The sequence below is a fragment of the Microcaecilia unicolor genome, chromosome 14 (assembly GCF_901765095.1).
Source record: "Microcaecilia unicolor chromosome 14, aMicUni1.1, whole genome shotgun sequence".
In the NCBI taxonomy this organism is placed as follows: Eukaryota; Metazoa; Chordata; class Amphibia; order Gymnophiona; family Siphonopidae; genus Microcaecilia; species Microcaecilia unicolor.
The window spans coordinates 34,434,971-34,455,625 of NC_044044.1; the positions used below are offsets into that span (position 1 = coordinate 34,434,971).

The 20,655-nt window shown below is 46.5% G+C and overlaps 1 protein-coding gene across 1 annotated transcript; it reads left to right on the top strand.

The window, feature by feature from the left end:
- The first annotated feature begins 4,234 nt into the window (after positions 1-4,234).
- On the top strand, positions 4,235-18,178 carry GPR162 (G protein-coupled receptor 162). The gene is made up of 5 exons (XM_030186865.1): positions 4,235-5,032; positions 6,484-6,673; positions 12,047-12,064; positions 12,453-12,607; positions 17,549-18,178. Exons 1-5 carry the CDS (start codon positions 4,235-4,237, stop codon positions 18,176-18,178), a joined length of 1,791 nt encoding a protein of 596 aa, XP_030042725.1.
- Positions 18,179-20,655: the final 2,477 nt, after the last annotated feature.

Consider the following 20,655-nt stretch of genomic DNA (forward strand, 5'->3'; position numbering starts at 1 on the left):
TACAAAGGGCCTGCACCAGCTCCAGTTGATTCAGAATGCAGCACAAGACTCATAGAAGGTTGCAAGCGACGTGACCACATCAGACCATTTTTGCAAAAACTTCATTGGCTACCAGTACAATACAGGGCTAAATTTAAAACTCTATGTCTGATCTTCAAGGCCCTGAAAGGAAATGGCCCCGAGTATCTGAAGAATAGGATGATCCTCCACACACCACCAAGGACACTAAGGTCCTCCCAAGGACATTCACTAACTACACCCTCTCCAAAAGACATTACATGATGTGATACCCGCAAGCGAGCCATCTCCGAAGTAGCCCCCACACTCTGGAATGTATTGCCTGAAAGGCTCCGCTTAACACAAGACTATCTGTACTTCAGGAGGCAGGTGAAAGCTTGGCTCTTCAACCAAGCCTTTAACGGAAGAAGTAACTAACTTGTTAGTCTCATTCACACACACAAGGATTGACTCAGGCTGCACATACTGCAGCGGGACATGTTTATCCACTCCTACCCTAGCTGAGATAATATTTAACCATCTCTCTGACCTCACGTGCAACTTTCTTTAAATCAATCACCTTACTTTCTAATTCTTCCTACTTTCTTACTCATCTATATGTTACAACTTTGCTTTAACCTTCACTACCAATTATAATGTTCTATTACGTATTGTGTTGTCATTGCAAGTAGTATACAATGCCATACTTTGTATTGTTGTTTGAATGTTTTTACTGCTCTAATTGCCTCCTGCTCATGTTTGATCTATTCTTACTGTACACCGCCTTGAGTGAATTCCTTAAAAAAGGCGGTAAATAAATCCTAATAAATAAATAAATATATATATATTTTTAGCACTGCAGTTGGCTGAGCACGTTGACTTAATATTGACCCATTGGTTATTTTAGGGGTGAATCAGGAGCCCTGTGAGGAACACAGAGCTTAGGAGGGGTCCAGTCATTTTCTTGTTATCAATGGAGCTACAGGTGGTATCTGTAGCCTGGTATTCATTTTGGTGACCTGGGTATCATTAGTCACTTCTCCATCACTATTCAGATGGGTCACCATAACTCTCCCTGTATCAGACTTTGTCCCAAAAGATATCAGAAGGCTCTGAACACTGTGACATGATTATTAACCAGGACGAGAACCAGCGGGCGTCTTCCTCCTGACCTGCACTCTCAAAGGAGTTCCTCACCTGCTCCTGCAGAAACACTACAAACTTTCCAGCTGTCCTGGGACATCCCACAGGCTCTTTCCTCTGCCAGCTTTCTCTGTTCTCACTGTGGAGCAGTTGGCTGGGAGGTGAACTGATGCAGACCGGGCTTCCCTCCTGCTCTGGACTATTACGTCTAAGAACGGTAAATTGGTCCTTGCTCTGTGCTTTGATGCTGTTTGTCACATGGAAAAGGGATTCTTCCCTGCCTTTAATATCATAATCCAGCTATTGAGCATAGGGGGAGAGATCGTTCTGCAGTAACTCACTGCAGCTCTGACCCTTACAAGTACTGAGACTGAGAGGGGTTAAACGGTGTGCTGATTTTATGGAACCCCAGCTGAGCCCACCTGAGGACACAGGTGTGTGTGTGTGTGTGTGTGTGTGTGTCTGCATGCATGTCTGCTTGTGCCTCCATGTGTCTGTGTGCATGGTATTACATCTTTCGCTCCCTCCCATCACTCCCTCCAGGGGTGTATGCACAGGGAGGAGACTGATCTCATCCTCCTTCCACTCCCCCCCCCCCCCCCCCATCCTCTAGGCCAGAGGGAGAGGCAGGAGGAGAGACCGCGAGAGGGAGAGAAGCAGAGGGAGCAGTGCGCAGAGAGAGATGCTCTGGTCTCCATGGCAGCTGTAACCAGGAGGAAGGTACCTCTCCCTCTCTCTTCACCTCTCATCATCTCTCTCATCCCTTGCATGAATCCTTAAATCTTTTCTGCCTATCTCTCTCCATTCTTCCATTTTTCTCTCAGCTTTTGTCCACCATTAAATCCCCGCCCCCTCTCTCTCCCCATAAAAAGCCAGGTCTCAGCATCCATCCTGTCATCCTCCTCCGTCCTGCTTCCCCCTTATGTCCCTGTAAGGAAAGGGTGGAACTGGGCCTCTTTCTTCTGTCTCTGCCTGAAGGGCCATTAACCGGGGAGGGCTGGGTGGAGGCAGGGAAAAAGGGATGGGGAAAGGGGTGAGGAGGGACAGGTGGAGGAGGTGCAGGGAGTAAGCGGTGAGGGAGAGTAAGATAGAGAGAAGGTGGGTGGGTGAGAGTCGAGAGAGGAAGGGAACGATGGACGGTGAGTAGGGACAAGTGAGCACCAGAGGGTAGGAAGGTGGGGATGAAGAGTGAAATGACTAGAATGGGTGGAGGGAGGGAGGCAGAAGAGTGGGGAAAGAGACATATGTTGAGAGACAAGGAAAAGCGTAAGTGATAGGAGAAGAAGGATTAGGTGGGAAAAAGGGAGGGAGGGAGTGGTAGGGATGGGGAAAGTCATACAGATAGAGGGGAGGGGGCTGGAGGAGTAGCTAGGGAGGAATTAAAGAACGGGAAGAGCAGTAGGCAGAGAGTAAGAGTGAAGGTAGAGAGTGAGGATTGGTGGTGGTGGTAGAGAGGGAGGGGGAGAGTGATCAGTATAAAACAGAAGTAATGGGAAGGACTGTGGGTGTAGGAAGGAGAGAGAGGTAAGGATAGAAATAGGGTAGGGGGAGTAATGAAAGAAGGGGTGAGAGGGGATCAGAGAGGAATGAGGAGGAGATAGTGAGCTTGAGAGGACAGATGAAGTAGATAACGGTGAGAGAAGATGAAGGCAGTGTGGGAGTAAGGGAGAGAGAATAATGAACAAAGATGGCTGTAGTAATGGAGTGAGGGGAGGTGGTGGGGAGTGGTAGGAGTGAAAGATGGGAGAATGCTAATGAGGGAGGAGAATGATGGGGGAAATGGTAGGGGATAGGGACCCCAAAGTCTGGGATTTGATAAAACATTTCTATGGACCTCATCTAGGTTTCTGTTGCTGCCTACAGGGGACAGTAAACCTGTTGCTCTTTGCAGGAGAGTCACAGCTCCCCCCCCCCCCCCACCCACCCCACCCAAAAAAAAAAACTCCTTTACTCTGGCTTTCCTTCCTTCATCTGCAGAACAGCCTGTGCACTTTCAGCACCTCCTGTCTGAAGATTTATGTACTGCAATGATTATGTCAGAAACCAGTACTATGAGAGACCTCTGCCCCCTCACCCCACATCAATCCCTGACTGTCCCCATCACTTTCTTACTCCCTCTCTATCTCTCTTTCCCTCTCCATCTCTGTCTCTCCCTCTCTGCCCATCCCCATCACTGCCTCCATTGCTCCCACTCAGTCTTTCTGCCCCTCCCCATCACCCCCTCTCTGCCTCTCTCTCTCTCTCTCTCTCTTTATGCCGCCTATCACTCCCTCTCTGCCTACCCCCTCCCCATTACTTGTTCTCTGTCTCTCTGCTGCCTCCCATCAATACTTCTCTGCCTTTCCCTATCTCTCCCCATCCCTCCCTCTCTTTCCCCCTCCTATTGTTTTTTGTTTCTGTCTCTCTTTCTCTGCCTATCCCATGCTGTCTCTCAGACAGACAGACTGGGATGAGAGACATCTCCTGATATAATGATGCTCCTCTTTCTGGATGTCCCTTTTTTATAGGGAGGTGATGTCTCTTCATTGAGAGCTCCCAGAGGGACAGATGTGACTTCCCATGCTCAGGATCCGTGTATTTCTTCCTGCACCCTATCTGAAACAGTTCATCCCATCCTTCAAGAGGTCTGCAGAAGTTCCTCCAGAGCAGACAGAGACTGCAGAGGGTCCTCCTGAGGCAACCCTCAGCTGCAGTCACTTCCTACGCCTCCTGGATCCTGCCCCCCAGTCACGACCTCCTCAAACACCTCCACCATCCTACCCCAGCCATCGCCTCTTCTGACACCTCTCCCATCCTGTCCTCACCTTCAGTCACCTTCTCCTGATCAATCCTCATGCTCCTTATGGTGTCCATCCTGGAAATCCTAGCATGGAGGACAGAAGACTTGAAGCAGTCATGAAGTCTGTGCCTCCCCAACTATGATGCTACTCACAGGACTCCAGAGCCTTTCTAGTGGCTTCAGCCGGGGGGTAGACAAGCCCAGGACGGCAGGTGTAGGAGTGGGCCAGTGCCGGGAGTTGCCCCAGTGCCCCTGCTTGGTCTAGTGATCCCTGCAGTGGTAGGTCACCACCCCTAATCCTTGGCCCTGGGTAAAATGCAGCAGAGTAACCTAGAGAACACCTTTCACAATAACTCCCTCTCCTGGCTGGCCTGTGGGGCCCTCTCTCTCCTGGCCAACGCCTGGATCATTCTCAGCATCTGCGCCAAGCAGCAGAAGCGCAAACCCCTGGAACTCCTTCTCTGCTTCCTCTCGGGCACCCACATCCTCATGGCCGCCATTCCCCTCACCATGTTTTCAGTAATTCAGCTGCGGAAGGAGGCCTCAGACTATGACTGGAATGAAGGTATCTGCAAGGTCTTCGTGTCCACTTACTACACCCTGGCCCTGGCCACCTGCTTCACGGTGGCCTCCCTTTCCTACCACCGCATGTGGATGGTCCGTTGGCCTGTGAACTACCGCCTGAGCAACACCAAAAAGCAGGCTTTGCACGCCATCATGGGCATTTGGATGGTGTCCTTCATCCTGTCCACGCTGCCCTCCATCGGTTGGCATGACAACAGTGAGCGCTATTATGCCCGTGGCTGCCAGTTCATTGTCAGTAAGATTGGACTGGGTTTCGGAGTTTGCTTCAGTCTCCTGCTGCTGGGTGGTATCGTCATGGGCATGTTCTGTATGACCATCACCTTCTACCATGCCCTCTGTGCCCGGGGCAGGGGCCGGCGAGCCACCCACAACGCCTTCACTGTGCCCACCATCGTGGTGGAGGATGCCTATGGCAAGAGAAGGTCATCACTCGACGGCTCCGAGTCTCTCAAGATGTCCATGCAGACGACGAACCTCATCGGGGCAATTGTCTTCCTCTATGACACCCTGACAGGGCTCCCCATCTTGGTGAGTACCCTCTCTCTCTCTCTCTTAATTGATCTCTGACTGCATCTCTCCTGCTGTCTCTTCCTGTCACTCGTTCTCTGTTTCTACACCTGTGACACGCCTCTCAGTCTCTTCAAGTTTCCCTGTTCATCTCTGTCTCTCTATCATGTTCTAGTTTTCAATATCTCTCTCTGTCTATCAGATAACTTTATTGACATGACAATTTTACATGTCCTGCCCAAAATATTTACTGGTAGATACAGAGAACTAAACCAAAGGAGATAATGTTCAAAGTACAGTAATAGAAACAATGGTAAGATAAAGATATGTACAGAGAGGTCAGTAACAAGAACAATTCCCAGTTTCAGGTACTGGTCCAGCTTCTCTCTGCTCAGATTCTGGTCCTGGCCTGAGGGCAGGATCCCACAGATTTTGCTGCTCCAGCCACTGTTTGTCCTCTTTCTCCAGGCTTAGACACAGTTTTTCCTGCTTATTCTTTTGTGGGAAGTCTTTGATTTTCTGTCTTTGCTTTTTCTCTGTTTAGGCAGTTTGAAAATCACTCTCCAGAACTGGAGGGCTCAGGGGATGGACACAGATATAGAACCTGTCACCTCTAGCACTGGAGAGATCAGGGATGGGCAGAGGGATGCAGAGCCTATCATCTCTAGAACTGGAGGATTCTGGGGATGGACACAGGGATATAGAGCTTGTCACCTCTAGGACTGGAGGATTCAGGGGACTGACACAGGGATACAGAGCTTGTCACCTTTAGGACTGGAGGACTCAGGGGATGGACACAGGGATATAGAACCTGTTACCTCTAGGACTGGAGGATTCAGGGGATGGAAACGGGGATACAAAGCATGTGACCTCTAGCACTGGAGGGCTCAGGGGATGGACACAGGGATACAGAGTCTGTCACCTCTTGGACTGTGCGTATCCAGTCAGACCTTTTTCAAGACTAGATAGATTAGGACTCTTCAGTTTGGAGAAAATACAAACAAGTGAGTTTATGAAAGAGGTTTACAAAATCGTAAGTGACGAGGAATAGGAAAATAGGGAATAGCTATTTATGCTTTCAAGCTATATCAGGGCTAGAGGGACACTGTGTGAAATTGACAAGTAGCAGATTTATAGCAAATGGAAGGAAGTCATGTTTTTTTCCCTCAGTGAACAATCAAGCTGTGCAATGTGTTGCCAAAAGACGTGGTAAAAGCCTCTAACACAGCTGGTTTTAAAACACAAATTCCTAGAGGAGAAATATATCAATAATTCCTAGCTAGGTAAACCTTGGAAAGTTATTGCTCATCCCTGGGAGGGGCCACAAGGAAAGGATCTGCCTTTTGGATTCTGCCAGATACTTGTGAGCTGGACTGGCCTCCCTCAGAGATGTCTGGACCTTCATGTGCCCCCCCCCCACCCCCCCCGGCATGGCTTTTCTAATGTCCCTGTGTTGTCCTTCTTGGTCTCAGGTGGTAAGTTTTGTTAGCCTCAAGTACAACAGCGCCCCCACCTGGATGGTTCTCTCCGTTCTCTGGTGCTCCATGGTGCAGACCCTGCTACTACCATCGTTTATCTGGTCCTGTGAGAGGTACCGAGCCGACGTACGGACCGTGTGGGAGCAGTGCGTGGCTATCCTATCCGAGGAAGACGCAGATGAAGGTGAGGGGAGAAGTCTCTATAAAGCACTGGGGGGATCAGTTTGTTGCAAAGGTGTTTTGTGTCTGTCCATTGGGTGTGTGTCGATGTCTAGATAAGTGCTGGGCTTGTGTTCATATAAACAGTATGGGGGGGGGGGGGGGGGGGTTATATTTACTTTACATATATATTTATTTACATTTATAAGTTACTTCATTGAAGAATTACACTCCAGGCAATGCTCAATGTAAACGCAACATTATAAAAAATAAATATCAAATTATCTATCACACAAAGAAAACGATAAAGTAAGACAGCATGACAAATGGAGTGGGGGCGGTGGATTTTATAGCAGGGCAACAATGTGAGGCATTGAAAAGGCAGCTTTCCAGCTTAATTAAACCGGTCTCAGAACCAGCCCCAGCACTGTACAAATGTCCAATTCACTTACCTAGGAACCAAATGGTGGAACTCCTTCCCACCCAAAATAAGAAATCTACAGGAATCTACTAGATTCCGCAAAATCCTCAAATCGTTCCTATTTTAACAAACCCTCACAAAGAATAACCATATCTCAAACAACTAATTATTACCTGAATTGGTTATTACTCTATTTACCATTAACTTTCTCTTTGCTTCATGTACAATTTCTCATTCATAATAGATCTTCTAAATGTTAAACATCCATAGTTATCCCAGTATGTTTATGATACTGTATTGTAAAATTGGATTCTTATAACAAATTACATTCTTATGTATTATTCTTTGTTATGTATCCTATACTGTTTATTCTAAGCCACATTGAACTCAAACTTGTTTGGGATAATGTGGGATATAAATGTCACAAATAAATAAATTCCAGCATGTCGGGCCAAAGCAGAATAAGACATTTCTCGTTACCACATGCTTTTCTCTCTGAAGCAGACGGAAAGCACAGACGATAATCTTGTGAAGATCTTAATACTCCATTTGGAATATATCAGACCAATCTGTCCTTTACACACTAAGATCCTTCCTTAAATGGTGTCTTAAAATTAATGCGAGCACTTTGAATTTTATGCTGCACACTGCTGACAGCCAATGGATCTTATCCAAACAGAAAAAATATGATCCCAAAGCTTTAGCCAGAATGATCCGCCAAGGGCGGAGAACTCGAACTTCCCACAGAAAACACAAGTTATGGGAAAAAGTGGGATGTTTGACCACGGAAACCAAAGACTGGAGAAATAAATTCTTCTAAAAGCAAACGTTTATTAGGTAAAAAGACTCAACACGAACGCTGCGTTTCGGCCGCTAGGCCTGCATCAGGAGTCTCAATGAACCAAGAGCATCTGATGCGCAGATGTTGAAGAAAAAGAACTGGTGATGCCAATGAAGTCGGTCTTTAAAAAGACCTTTGGGTGAAAATAGAGACTTGATTGTCAATGGGATAAGTTTCTTCAACATCTGCGCATCAGATGCTCTTCGTTCATTGAGACTCCTGATGCAGGCCTAGCGGCCGAAACGCAGCGTTCGTGTCGAGTCTTTTTATCTAATAAACGTTTGGTTTTAGTAGTAGTAGTAGTAATTTCTCCAGGCTTTGGTTTCCGTGGTCAAACATCCCACTTTTTCCCATAACCCAAAGTTTTAGCCCCATCAAAATCGACATTTCCTCTACCACCTGCATGTCTATACTGAGGATGGGACAGCAATTTCATGGTTTCAATTGTGAGGGGTGGGCAAGTTCTGCAGGACCCCCAGGGGACCTTTCTGGTCCAACCCCCAAATTGCTGCACCACCTCCAATGGTAGAAACACAGGTGGCAAAGTCCTGTGCCCTGCAGAAGGAATGTAGATGGAAATCCAGGCAGCAGTGTTATAAGTACATAAGTGTTGTCACACTGGACAGACCAAAGGTCCATCAAGCCCAGCATCCTGTTTCCAACAGTGGCCAATCCAGGTCACAAATACCTGGCAAGATCCCCAAAAAGTTCAAAACATTTTACGCTGCTTATCCCAGAAATAAGCAGTGGATTTTCCCCAAGTTCATTTTAATAATGGTCTATGGACTTTTCCTTTAGGAAGCTGTCCAAACCTTTTCTAAACCCTGCTAAGCTAACTGCCTTTACCACATTCTCTGGCAATGAATTCCAGAGTTTAATTACACGTTGAGTGAAGAAAGATTTTTGGCTCTATTGAATATTGTAAAATCTTTAATGTTTGTACATAATCCTATGTTCAGCCTCTCAGAGAAGTCCGGTCTATCAAATATCACAATGTGAATAACCATCACCAGGTTTTCTCTTGATAGCTGTGGCCATCTGAATAAATCTCACTGGAGATTTATCGGCAATCGCCGGCCTTCAGAAATCATAACTAAGTCTGCAAAGTTCACTCTGAGGGGCATAATCGAACCGGGCACCCAAGTTTTCCTGAGGATGTCCTCACAGGACATCCTCGTGAAGGGGCGGGGAAACCCGTATTATATAAACAAGATGGGCGTCCATCTTTTATTTCGAGAATACGGTCAGGGACACCCAAATCTCAACATTTAGGTCAACCTTAGAGATGGTCGCCCTTAGAGATGGTCGTCCCCGAGAAACCGAGGACGCCCATCTCAGAAACAACCAAATCCAAGCCATTTGGTCATGGGAGGAGCCAGCATTCGTAGTGCACTGGTCCCCCTCACATGCCAGGACACCAACTGGGCACCCTAGGGGGCACTGCAGTGGACTTTAGAAAAAGCTCCTAGGTGCATAGCTCCCTTACCTTGTGTTCTGAGCCCCCCAACCCCCCCCAAACCCACTCCCCACAACTGTACACCACTACCATAGCCCTTGGGGATGAAGGGGGGCACCTAGATGTGGGTACAGTGGGTTTGTGGGTTTTGGAGGGCTCACATTTACCACCACAAGTGTAACAGGTGGGGGGGTTGGGCCTGGGTCCGCCTGCCTAAAGTGCATTGCACCCACTAGAACTGCTCTAGGGGTCTGCATACTGCTGTCATGGAGCTGGGTATGATATTTGAGGCTGGCATAAAATATTTTAAAAACATTTTTTTAGGGTGGGAGGGGGTTAGTGACCACTAGGGGAGTAAGGGGAGGTCATCCCTGATTCCCTCCAGTGGTCATTTAGGGCACATTTTTGTGGCTTGGTCGTAAAAAAAAAAAGGACCAAGTAAAGTCGTCCAAGTGTTCGTCAGGGGCGCCCTTCTTTTTTCCATTATCGGCCGAGGACGCCCATGTGTTAAGCATGCCCCAGTCCCGCTTTCGCTATGCTTCCGACACGCCCCCGTGAACTTTGGTCGTCCCCGCGACAGAAAGCAGTTGAGGACGCCCAAAATCGGCTTTCGATTATGCCAATTTGGGCGACCCTGTGAGAAGGATGCCCATCTTCCGATTTGTGTCGAAAGATGGGCGCCCTTCTCTTTCAAAAATAAGCCTGTCTGTTTCCCAACCAAAATAACATCTCTTTCCAGAGTTTAGCAACATTTCGTTTACCAAACATCCAACTTGACCACCTGCCTAAAATTAACCCCCAGTTCTAAATAAACCTCAGTGTCAAAACACATAACGGAGACATCTAACCCTTCCCTCCTGGCCGTGGTCCCCAAAGGAAGGTGCAGATGGTCAGTCTTTGTTTAGACAGGGCCAGAAGTTGAATCCTCTTTATTACCATGTTTTTGGTTTTATGTATGACATTGTTATTTTATGTGTGTTTTATTTTTCAGGCTCTTTGGTTGATCATTTTCTTTAATGTATGGTTTTCATAATATGTGCTTACATTAGAATTTATTAACTGCCTTTATGAAGAGATTCACCCAAGGCAGTGTACAACAGGTCTGAATCAACATAAACAAGTCAACACTGTGCTAACAACATAACAACAGTAAAATGAACAAGTGTAAGCATAAAATACAATCAATGAGGTAAACTTAGTGACAGGCAAATTAAATCCTAGTAATAGCAATGAAACAGTAACAGTACAACATTCATAGAACATAGATATACAATGTCAGCAAAATACAAATGAAACACTATAATGGGCAGCTCAGTAGAACAAAACCTTTTAAAGGGGTATCAGAGGGAACAACTGTAGACAAAAATGATGAGTAAGACAAGGCAAATAAAAGTTGGAACTAGACTGAGGGTAAATTATATGTACAGTTGAATAAGCTGTGTGGATAGATAGTCCAGGTGCAGAGTGAGCGGAGAATCAGTTTGGGAGAAGGGTCAGGCTTTCACCTGCTTCCTGAAGTACAGACCTCTTGCAGCCCCCACCTCTCTGCAGGTTCGGGCCTTGTCCTTGGATAATGTGGGTAGTGGGGGGAGGGGGATTGGGGAGCAGGGAATACAGCTTCCTCCTGTCATTCAGCAACAGGCTTCATAAGTACATAAGTAATGCCACACTGGGAAAAGACCAAGGGTCCATCGAGCCCAGCATCCTGTCCACGACAGCGGCCAATCGATATTCAGAGACTTAGCCACTGCATAAGATCAGTGAATGAAATCTCCGTTTACCTTTCTGCCCAACACTCATTGGCTCTCGTCATTCTAGAAAGATCACTACATGTGCCTCCTAATCTGATACAGATAACTCATCTATTAAATATAATATATACACCCATGAATGCATTTAATCAGATAGTGCAGATTGTTACTATTGGGATAAATTTTGACCCCTCATTCTTTCATGGACACAATAGCCCCCCCCCCCCCCATAAAAAGCCTCTGGCTCAATGAGTCTCAACCCAGCCCCCAGGACACACCTTGCTGGTCAAGTTTTCAGGATAGCCACAAAGAATATACATGAGATATTTGCATACAACAGAGCTAATGCATTCAAACTTTATCTCATGCATATTTCTTGTAGCTATCCTGAAAACCCAACTGGCTGAGTGTGTTCTGAGGACTGGGTTCAGAACCACTGGTCTAAGAGCATGAGGGGCTAGAGCAGGGCTACTCAAGCCAGTCCTCGGGGGACACCCCCAACCAGTCGGGCTTTCAGGATATCCACTTTTGCATAGCAAGAAGGCAGTGCATGCAAGTCACTGTGGATATCCTGAAAACCAACCCGCTGAGTGTGTACCGAGGGCTGGGTTGAGATGGAAAATTTTGCCACTCTTCTCCCCCTCCCCTTTGTAAAGCTTCTGGTCCTCATTCTCTTACATGAATAAATTTTGGCCATCTGACCAAATTTCTATATTTGGTAAGCCCAAACATTTTAAATAAAGGATTCCTGCAGTCAGCAGCTGATCCACATAGAGGGAACTGAATAGGAAAAATACTTCAAGCTGTGTGTGTGCCTTGCCTTGCAGATTGTGTGGGTGTGGAGGTGTGGAGGGAGAGGGATTGTGTGTATTTATGACTATACAGTATATGTTATTAGTATTGTTTGTGTATGGTGGGGTGCCTGGCAGATTGTGGGGGGTGCGTAGGTGTGGGGGGAGGGGGTTGTGTGTATTTATAACTATACAGTATATGTTATTAGTATTGTTTGTGTATGGGGGGTGCCTGGCTGATTGTGAGGGGTGCGTATTTGTGGGGGAGGGGTTGTGTGTATTTATGACTATACGGTATATGTTATTAGTATTGTTTATGTATGGGGGGAGCCTGGCAGATTGGGGGGGGGGTGCGTAGGTGTCTGGGGGAAGGGGGTTTCTATTTATCTATAACTATATAAGTTTGTTAGTACTGTTTGTGTAGTATGGGGGGGTGATCTCGGTGAAGCTCTTTGGTATATATTTATTGATTTATTAATCAGTATTTGATCAGTACCTCTCTTCTTTTGTCTTCTCTCCCCTCTGTCAGAGGTGGTCCCTGGAGATTATACCGAACGCCGGCTCTGTGAGATACGCTTTGACTCCAATGGAACAACCAGCGGAAACCGAATCCCATCATTCACTGATGGCCATGACAGCAAGTTCTTGCTGCCCCTGAAGGGCCCGATGGTGCCGGGAGAGCGGGGCCACTACCTACAAGTTCAACGACACCAAGTGAGTCCCCCCCTCCTCAAAACACTCTTATCTAAATTAATTTCTCATTGCTACATTGCAGGACACAGATGTAGGTTCACTAGAGTACTGGTGCCCTCAAGTGGGAAAGTGACAGGGTTACAGGATCCTCTGCAGGTTGAGACTTTTACTTAATCAACAAACAAATCCAGAGATTTCCAAAGGGAGATTTCCAGGGAACACCAAGACCTTCTTCCCACAACGTGTGGTGTCAGCTTTCCAGGGCACACAGGTCCCTTTTTCAGATGATGTTGAGTGGGAATGTTACAGTGGACACATGACCCCAGACAATGTTGGATGGCTATTTTCCAGGCCCTATAATGCCCTTCTCCAGATTATGTTTATTTATGTTTTGTGTTATTGATTTACCACCATTCAAACAAAACAGTTGGCATCATAGTAACATAGTAAATGATGGCAGATAAAGACCTGTACGGTCCATCCAGTCTGCCCAACAAGATTAACTCATTTTACATGGTATGTGATACTTTATATCCGAATTTGATTTGTCCTTGCCTTTCTCAGGGCATAGACCGTAGAAGTCTGCCCAGTACTGTTCTTGTACTAAGTTCTGAAGCTAACGTCGAAGCCCCTTAAATTTACACTCTACTACTACTTATCATTTCTATAGCGCTACCGGACGTACGCAGCGCTTCATACTTGAACATGGAGAGACAGTCCCTGCTCAATAGAGCTTACAATCTAATTATGACAGACAGACAGGACAAGTAAGGGATAAGGGTTAGGACAGACAGGAAATATCAGGGATAGGGAACAGTTGAAGGTTTAGGTTTAGGAGTTAAAAGCAGCATCGAAGAGGTGGGTTTTTAGCCTAGATTTGAAGATGGCCAGAGATGAGGCTTGGCGTACCAGCTCAGGAAGTTTATTCCAGGCATATGGTGCAGCAAGATAGAAGGAACGGAGTCTGGAGTTAGTGGTGGAGGAGAACAGTGCAGATAAGAGAGATTTGCCCAGTGAGCGGAGTTCCCGGGGAGGAGTGTAGGGAGAGATGAGAGTGGAGAGGTACTGAGGAGTTGCAGAGTGAATGCATTTGTAAGTCAGTAAGAGGAGTTTGAACTGAATGTGGAAACGGATAGGGAGTCAATGAAGTGACTTGAGGAGAGGGCTAATATGAGCATAACGACACTGGCGGAATATTAGTTGTGCCGCAGAATTTTGAACAGATTGAAGAAGAGCGAGATGGCTCAGTGGGAGACCTGTGAGAAGCAAGTTGCAGTAGTCTAAGCGGGAGGTGATAAGAGTGTGGATGAGGGTTCTGGTTGCATACTCAGAAAGGAATGGGCGAATTTCGGTGATGTTATAGAGGAAGAAACGACAGGTTTTAGCAGTCTGTTGAATATGTGAAGCGAAGGAGAGGGAGGAGTCGAAGATGACCTCAAGGTTATGTGCTGATGAGATGGGAAGGATGAGCGTATTATCCACAGAAATAGAGAAAGGGGGGAGAGGAGAGGTCGGTCCAGCCCTTCCCTATCTATTCAGTCACAATTAGGGCGTAGACCATAGAAGTCTGCCCAGCTCCCGTTTTGTTTCCAATTACCGGCGTCACCACCCAATCTCCACTAAGATTCCAGGAACCATTCCTTCTAAACAGGATTCCTTTGTGTTTATCCCACGCATGTTTGAATTCCATTACCGTTTTTATCTCCACCACCTCCCGCGGGAGGGCATTCCACATATCCACCACCCTCTTCGTGAAAAAATACTTCCTGTCATTAGTCCTGAGTCTGCCCCCCTTCAACCTCAATTCATGTCCTCTAGTTCTACCGCCTTCCAGTCTCCGGAAAAAGTTCGTTTGCGGATTAATACCTTTCAAATATTTGAATGTCTGTATCATATCACCCCTGTTTCTCCTTTCTTCCAAGGTATACATGTTCAGGTCAGCAAGTCTCTCCTCGTATGGTTTGCAACGCAAATCCCATACCATTTTTGTAGCTTTTCTTTGCACCACTTCCAGTCTTTTTACATCTTTAGCAAGATATGGCCTCCAAAACTGAACACAGTACTCCAAGTGGGGCCTCACCTCCTTTCTTCTGCTGGTTATGCCCCTCTCTACGCAGCCTAGCATCCTTCTGGCCACGGCCGTCGCCTTGTCGCATTGTTTCTTCACCTTCAGATCCTCCGACACCAACACCCCAAGGTCTCTCTCCTGAGTCGAGCTTACTAATCTCTGCCCTCCTATCCGGTATCTCTCTTTTGGGTTTCCGCACCCCAAGTGCATCACTCTACACATTTTGGCATTAAATTTTAACTGCCAGACCCTCGACCATTCTTCTAATGATCGGAGATCCCTTCTCATCATTTCTACTCCCTCCAGGGTATCCACTCTATTGGCTATTTTCGTGTCATCCGCAAAAAGGCAAACCTTTCCTTCCAACCCTTCAGCAATATCTCCCACAAATATATTAAACAGAATAGGCCCCAGCACCGACCTCTGAGGAACTCCACTGCTCACTTTCCTTTCCTCCGAGCGGATTCCATTTACCACCACCCTCTGCCATATGTCGGTCAACCAGTTTCTTATCCAGTTCACCACTTTCGGTCCTAAGTTCAACTCTTTCAGCTTATTCACGAGTCTTCTGTGGGGGACCGTATCAAAGGCTTTGCTGAAGTCCAAGTAGATTACATCTACCGTACGTCCTTCATCCAGTTCTTTGGTCACCCAATCAAAGAAGTCAATAAGATTTGTTTGGCAGGATTTTCCTTCAGTAATGCCATGTTAGCTTGGTTCCTGTAATCCATTAGCTTCTAGATAGTTAACTATCCTGTCTTTTAGCAGTGAATCCATTATTTTTCCTACCACTGATGTGAGACTTACCGGTCTGTAGTTTCCCACTTCTTCTCTGTCTCCACTTTTGTGAAGAGGGACCACATCCGCTCGTCTCCAATCTCGCAGAACCTCTCCCGTCTCTAAAGATCTATTATATAAATCTTTAAGAGGTCCTGCCAGGAGCTCTTGGAGCTCCTTCAGTAACCTGGGATGTATCTCATCTGGCCCCATAGCTTTGTTCACCTTCAGATTCTCAAGCTGTTTATAAACTCTTTCTTCCGTAAATAGCGCAGTATCCACTCCATTCCCAGACGTTCCTTTGGCAGCCAACCACAGTCCTTCTCCAGGATTTTCCTCTGTGAACACCGAAGAGAAATAATTGTTTAGCATGTTCACTTTATCTTCATCACTCTCCAAATAGCCATTCTCATTATCTTTCAATCTTGCAATTCCATTCCTATCTCTTCTCCTTTATTATTTATTTTATTTATTTATTTAGATTTTGCTCACACCTTTTTCAGTAGTAGCTCAAGGTGAGTTACATTCAGGTACCCTGGATATTTCTCTGTCCCAGGAGGGCTCAGAATCTAAGCTTGTACCTGAGGCAATGGAGGGTTAAGTGACTTGCCCAAGATCACAAGAAGCAGCAGCGGGATTTGAACTGGCCACCTCTGGATTGCAAGACCGGTGCTCTAACCACTAGGCCACTCCTCCACTCTTTTCTCCAATATATCTGAAAAAAGTCTTGTCACCTCTCTTCACATCTTTAGCCATTTTTTTTTCTTCCGCTTGCGCTTTCGCTAGCCGTATTTCCCTCTTCGCTTCTTTCAGTTTAATCTGATAATCTTTTCCGTGATCCTCTCGTTGCGTTCTTTTGTATTTCTTGAACAAAGCCTCTTTTGCTCTTATTTTTTCAGCTACTTGTTTGGAGAACCATATATAGGCTTCCTGTTTCTCTTGTTTTTGTTTACTTTCCTCACAAAAAGATCAGTCGTCATATTTATAGCAGCCTTTAGCAGTTTACATGCCAAAATTGAGCCTAAGGGTCACATGGATCTTTCCAGGTCACCCAAGGACCTTCTTCAGATGTCAGAATGTAGGTCTTTGACTTTTCTGATAGCAGAGGGCAATATAGCCACTACACCAAACATTCCAGCTACTATTTATTGCTACACTTTTCATTTTAGTTGCATTTATGTCTCACTCACAGCAATTTCAAGAAAATACAGCATATAACGAAAACAGCAGTACCATTAAAATAATTTTAAAAATATCCACACAAACCATATTTAGAAAGAAGTATACAGTTATATACCATCCAGCCAAAGATACCTTCAAATCCCCCAACCACCAAAATAAAAATGCCAAATTCACCTTTCTGAGTTGCTCCTTTGGTGGAAACTCACCATCCTTGAGAGGTCAACTTATGTCACCAGAGCAGACCATAATACCAAAGGGATTCTGATGGTACCTTCCACCTGCACCTGGTGCTGTACAGAAGCAGTACAAGACAGTCCCTGTTCTGGGGACCTTACTTTCCAGTCCAAGGTTTCAGACATGCATTTATTGCAATGAATAGGGGTAACGTTGAGAAGGCTGAGATCAGGGAGTCGCAGGGTTTGCGTTTGCCCTGAGTCAGTCTTCAGGTACTTTTTCCATCGAAAGTAATGGATATAGAAGTGAAAATACAATATATGGGCAAAGGTTTCCGTAGCTGACCTAAATGCATGCTGGGGCTGCCTTCTTGCATGTGTGGAATCACATTGAGTCTGAGCAAGTTTCAGAAGGCCAATTTACACAGGCAAAATGTTGAAGCACATTTACATCTCTTTAACTTCCTGGTCATCTCCTGTCTGTTTCTCTTAGCCCTCCTGTCTTTTGTCCTGTCCTGTACCCCTCCAGACTTGGATCTTCCCTGGAAATCTCTCAGCTGCTTTCTCTCTCAAAGGGTATTACAGGGTCCCAACTCAACCTGTCATGCACTGTCCCTCTGTGTCCATTTTCAGATGTCATTTTCCATTTCTCTCCCCCCCCCCCACCACTTCTAAGAGTGTGACAGGAATCCCATCCTACCCCAGCCCCAATCCATCTTTCTTATAATTACTTCCATTGGGTTTCAGGTACCACTGTCTCGTCGGATGTCCCACGATGAGAGTGACATGTTCTCCTCCAATCGGACTTTTCCCTTCATCCAGAAGTGGCCCTCATCAGATGACATCCGGAGGGGAAGTCTCCACCGGAACCCTGGCTCCACGATGGACCTCCTGGACTTGCAACGACCACGTCGACACAAGGCAGACGACAGCATCACAAGTCTGCGCCAGTTCTTAGAGGCAGGACTTCGAGGAAACCCAGGGGACGCCTTCTTCTTTCGGGATGAGATCACCACCTTCATTGATGAGACCCCACTGCCCAGTCCTGTGGGAAGCCCACGCCGGTCCCGGCCCCAGCCTGTGCCTCATGACGAGCGCCGGATGTCACTAAGCACTGGGATGGAGAAAGATCACAGCGCTCTACGACGCTGCTCACTCACAGATGCTGTCACAGAATTCCAGGGCCCTAGAAAATCCCATGAAGCGTCCCCCGCCAGGACCCGACCCCAATACAGACATCCCCACGGACCATCCTACCGGGGGCCCAGAGCAGACTCCCGGGATATCTCCCCCAGAAGGACTCGCCGGGACAGTGAGAACCCTGTGAGCCTGCAAGAAACCTCAAGGATCCAAATTATTAACCTCCATGAAATTTGATTGAGTTACTGGGGGGACTGCAGGTCTTGCAGGGCAGGGCATGGCCCGCGAGCAAACTGAAGTGGGGGGTCATATTCTCAGGCAGCAGCAAAATCTGGGAAGAATGCACCCAGAGATGAAGCTCTCAATAACCCCCCTCAAACTCATGCACAGAATCCTGTCCATAACCCCATAAAATTTCAGAAAGAGCAAAGATGGTAATGTGTGAATAAAATCTGAGTAAGGACAGTGCATCTGAGATCCTGTAATATCCATCAGTGTCTTGATAAAGTTATTGTGCTGAAAATATCAGCTGACAGAGAAGCAGAATACCAGACATGGTGTAAGATAACCCGAAAAAAGAGCCCCTGCGCTCTCTGAATTTTGCCAGAGTTTACCAGGTATTTCCAGCCCCTGCGTTCTCTGCATTTACCAGAGTCTCCACAGGAATTTTCAACTTTTAAGCTCTCTGCATTTTGCCAGTCTCCCCTGGTATTTTCAACCCTCCCCCCCCCCCCCCCCCCCGCACTCTCTGCATTTTACTAGAGTTTTCTCTGATATTTTCAGCCCCTGCATATTCTGCATTTTACCAGAGTCTTCACAGGTATTTTCAGCCCTTGCGCTCTGCATTTTATCAGAGGTTCCCCAGGTATTTTCAGCCCCTGCACTCTGTACATTTTGCTGGAGTCTCTCCTGGTATTTTCAGCCCCTGCACTCTCTACATTTTGCTAGAGTCTCTCCTGGTATTTTCAGCCCCTGCACTCTCTACATTTTGCTGGAGTCTCTCCTGGTATTTTCAGCCCTGCACTCTCTACATTTTGCTGGAGTCTCTCCTGGTATTTTCAGCCCCTGCACTCTCTACATTTTGCTGGAGTCTCTCCTGGTATTTTCAGCCCCTGCACTCTTTACATTTTGCTGGAGTCTCTCCTGGTATTTTCAGCCCCTGCACTCTTTACATTTTGCTGGAGTCTCTCCTGGTATTTTCAGCCCTGCACTCTCTACATTTTGCTGGAGTCTCTCCTGGTATTTTCCGCCCCTGCACTCTCTACATTTTGCTGGAGTCTCTCCTGGTATTTTCAGCCCCTGCACTCTCTACATTTTGCTGGAGTCTCTCCTGGTATTTTCAGCCCCTGCACTCTCTACATTTTGCTGGAGTCTCTCCTGGTATTTTCAGCCCCTGCACTCTTTACATTTTGCTGGAGTCTCTCCTGGTATTTTCAGCCCCTGCACTCTCTACATTTTGCTGGAGTCTCTCCTGGTATTTTCAGCCCCTGCACTCTTTACATTTTGCTGGAGTCTCTCCTGGTATTTTCAGCCCCTGCACTCTTTACATTTTGCTGGAGTCTCTCCTGGTATTTTCAGCCCTGCACTCTCTACATTTTGCTGGAGTCTCTCCTGGTATTTTCAGCCCCTGCACTCTCTACATTTTGCTGGAGTCTCTCCTGGTATTTTCAGCCCCTGCACTCTTTACATTTTGCTGGAGTCTCTCCTGGTATTTTCAGCCCCTGCACTCTTTACATTTTGCTGGAGTCTCTCCTGGTATTTTCAGCCCTGCACTCTCTACATTTTGCTGGAGTCTCTCCTGGTATTTTCAGCCCCTGCACTCTCTACATTTTGCTGGAGTCTCTCCTGGTATTTTCAGCCCCTGCACTCTCTACATTTTGCTGGAGTCTCTCCTGGTATTTTCAGCCCCTGCACTCTTTACATTTTGCTGGAGTCTCTCCTGGTATTTTCAGCCCCTGCACTCTTTACATTTTGCTGGAGTCTCTCCTGGTATTTTCAGCCCCTGCACTCTGTACATTTTGCTGGAGTCTCTCCTGGTATTTTCAGCCCCGGCACTCTCTACATTTTGCTGGAGTCTCTCCTGGTATTTTCAGCCCCTGCACTCTCTACATTTTGCTGGAGTCTCTCCTGGTATTTTCAGCCCCTGCACTCTTTACATTTTGCTGGAGTCTCTCCTGGTATTTTCAGCCCTGCACTCTCTACATTTTGCTGGAGTCTCTCCTGGTATTTTCAGCCCCTGCACTCTTTACATTTTGCTGGAGTCTCTCCTGGTATTTTCAGCCCTGCACTCTCTGCATTTGACTGGAGTCTGGACAACAAAGAGAAGTGGGTAAAAAACCAGGAATCCCAGAGACTGGATTTCAGTAAAAATGAAGTAAAGTTTATTGAACAATATATTGACTCTATATATTGTTCAATAAACTTTACTTCATTTTTACTGAAATCCAGTCTCTGGGATTCCTGGTTTTTTACCCACTTCTCTTTGTTGTCTATAACTATCTGTGGGACTTCTTCGAGTTCTCCACATCTGTGGATTCTCAACTGGTTTGACTGGAGTCTTACAGTCCCTTTATCCTCCTGTTTGCATTTCTGCTGTAGTCTCTTTAGACTCAGCTTCCAGAGCAACCTGTAAATCTCTGGGGTGTCATCTGCAGAGGAAGGTGGGGCAGGGCTCTGAGAACCTTTAGCTTCTTCCGTGTTCCTGTAAGGCCAGA

What these genes read in the sequence shown, in the direction of transcription:
- GPR162 (XM_030186865.1), top strand. Translation starts at nt 4,235, where the DNA reads ATGCAGCAGAGTAACCTAGAGAACACCTTTCACAATAACTCCCTCTCC. An exon ending in TGACAGGGCTCCCCATCTTG is followed by an intron (nt 5,033 to 6,483) that starts GTGAGTACCCTC and finishes TCTTGGTCTCAG; the next exon opens with GTGGTAAGTTTTGTTAGCCT. An exon ending in AGCGGGGCCACTACCTACAA is followed by an intron (nt 12,608 to 17,548) that starts GTTCAACGACAC and finishes ATTGGGTTTCAG; the next exon opens with GTACCACTGTCTCGTCGGAT.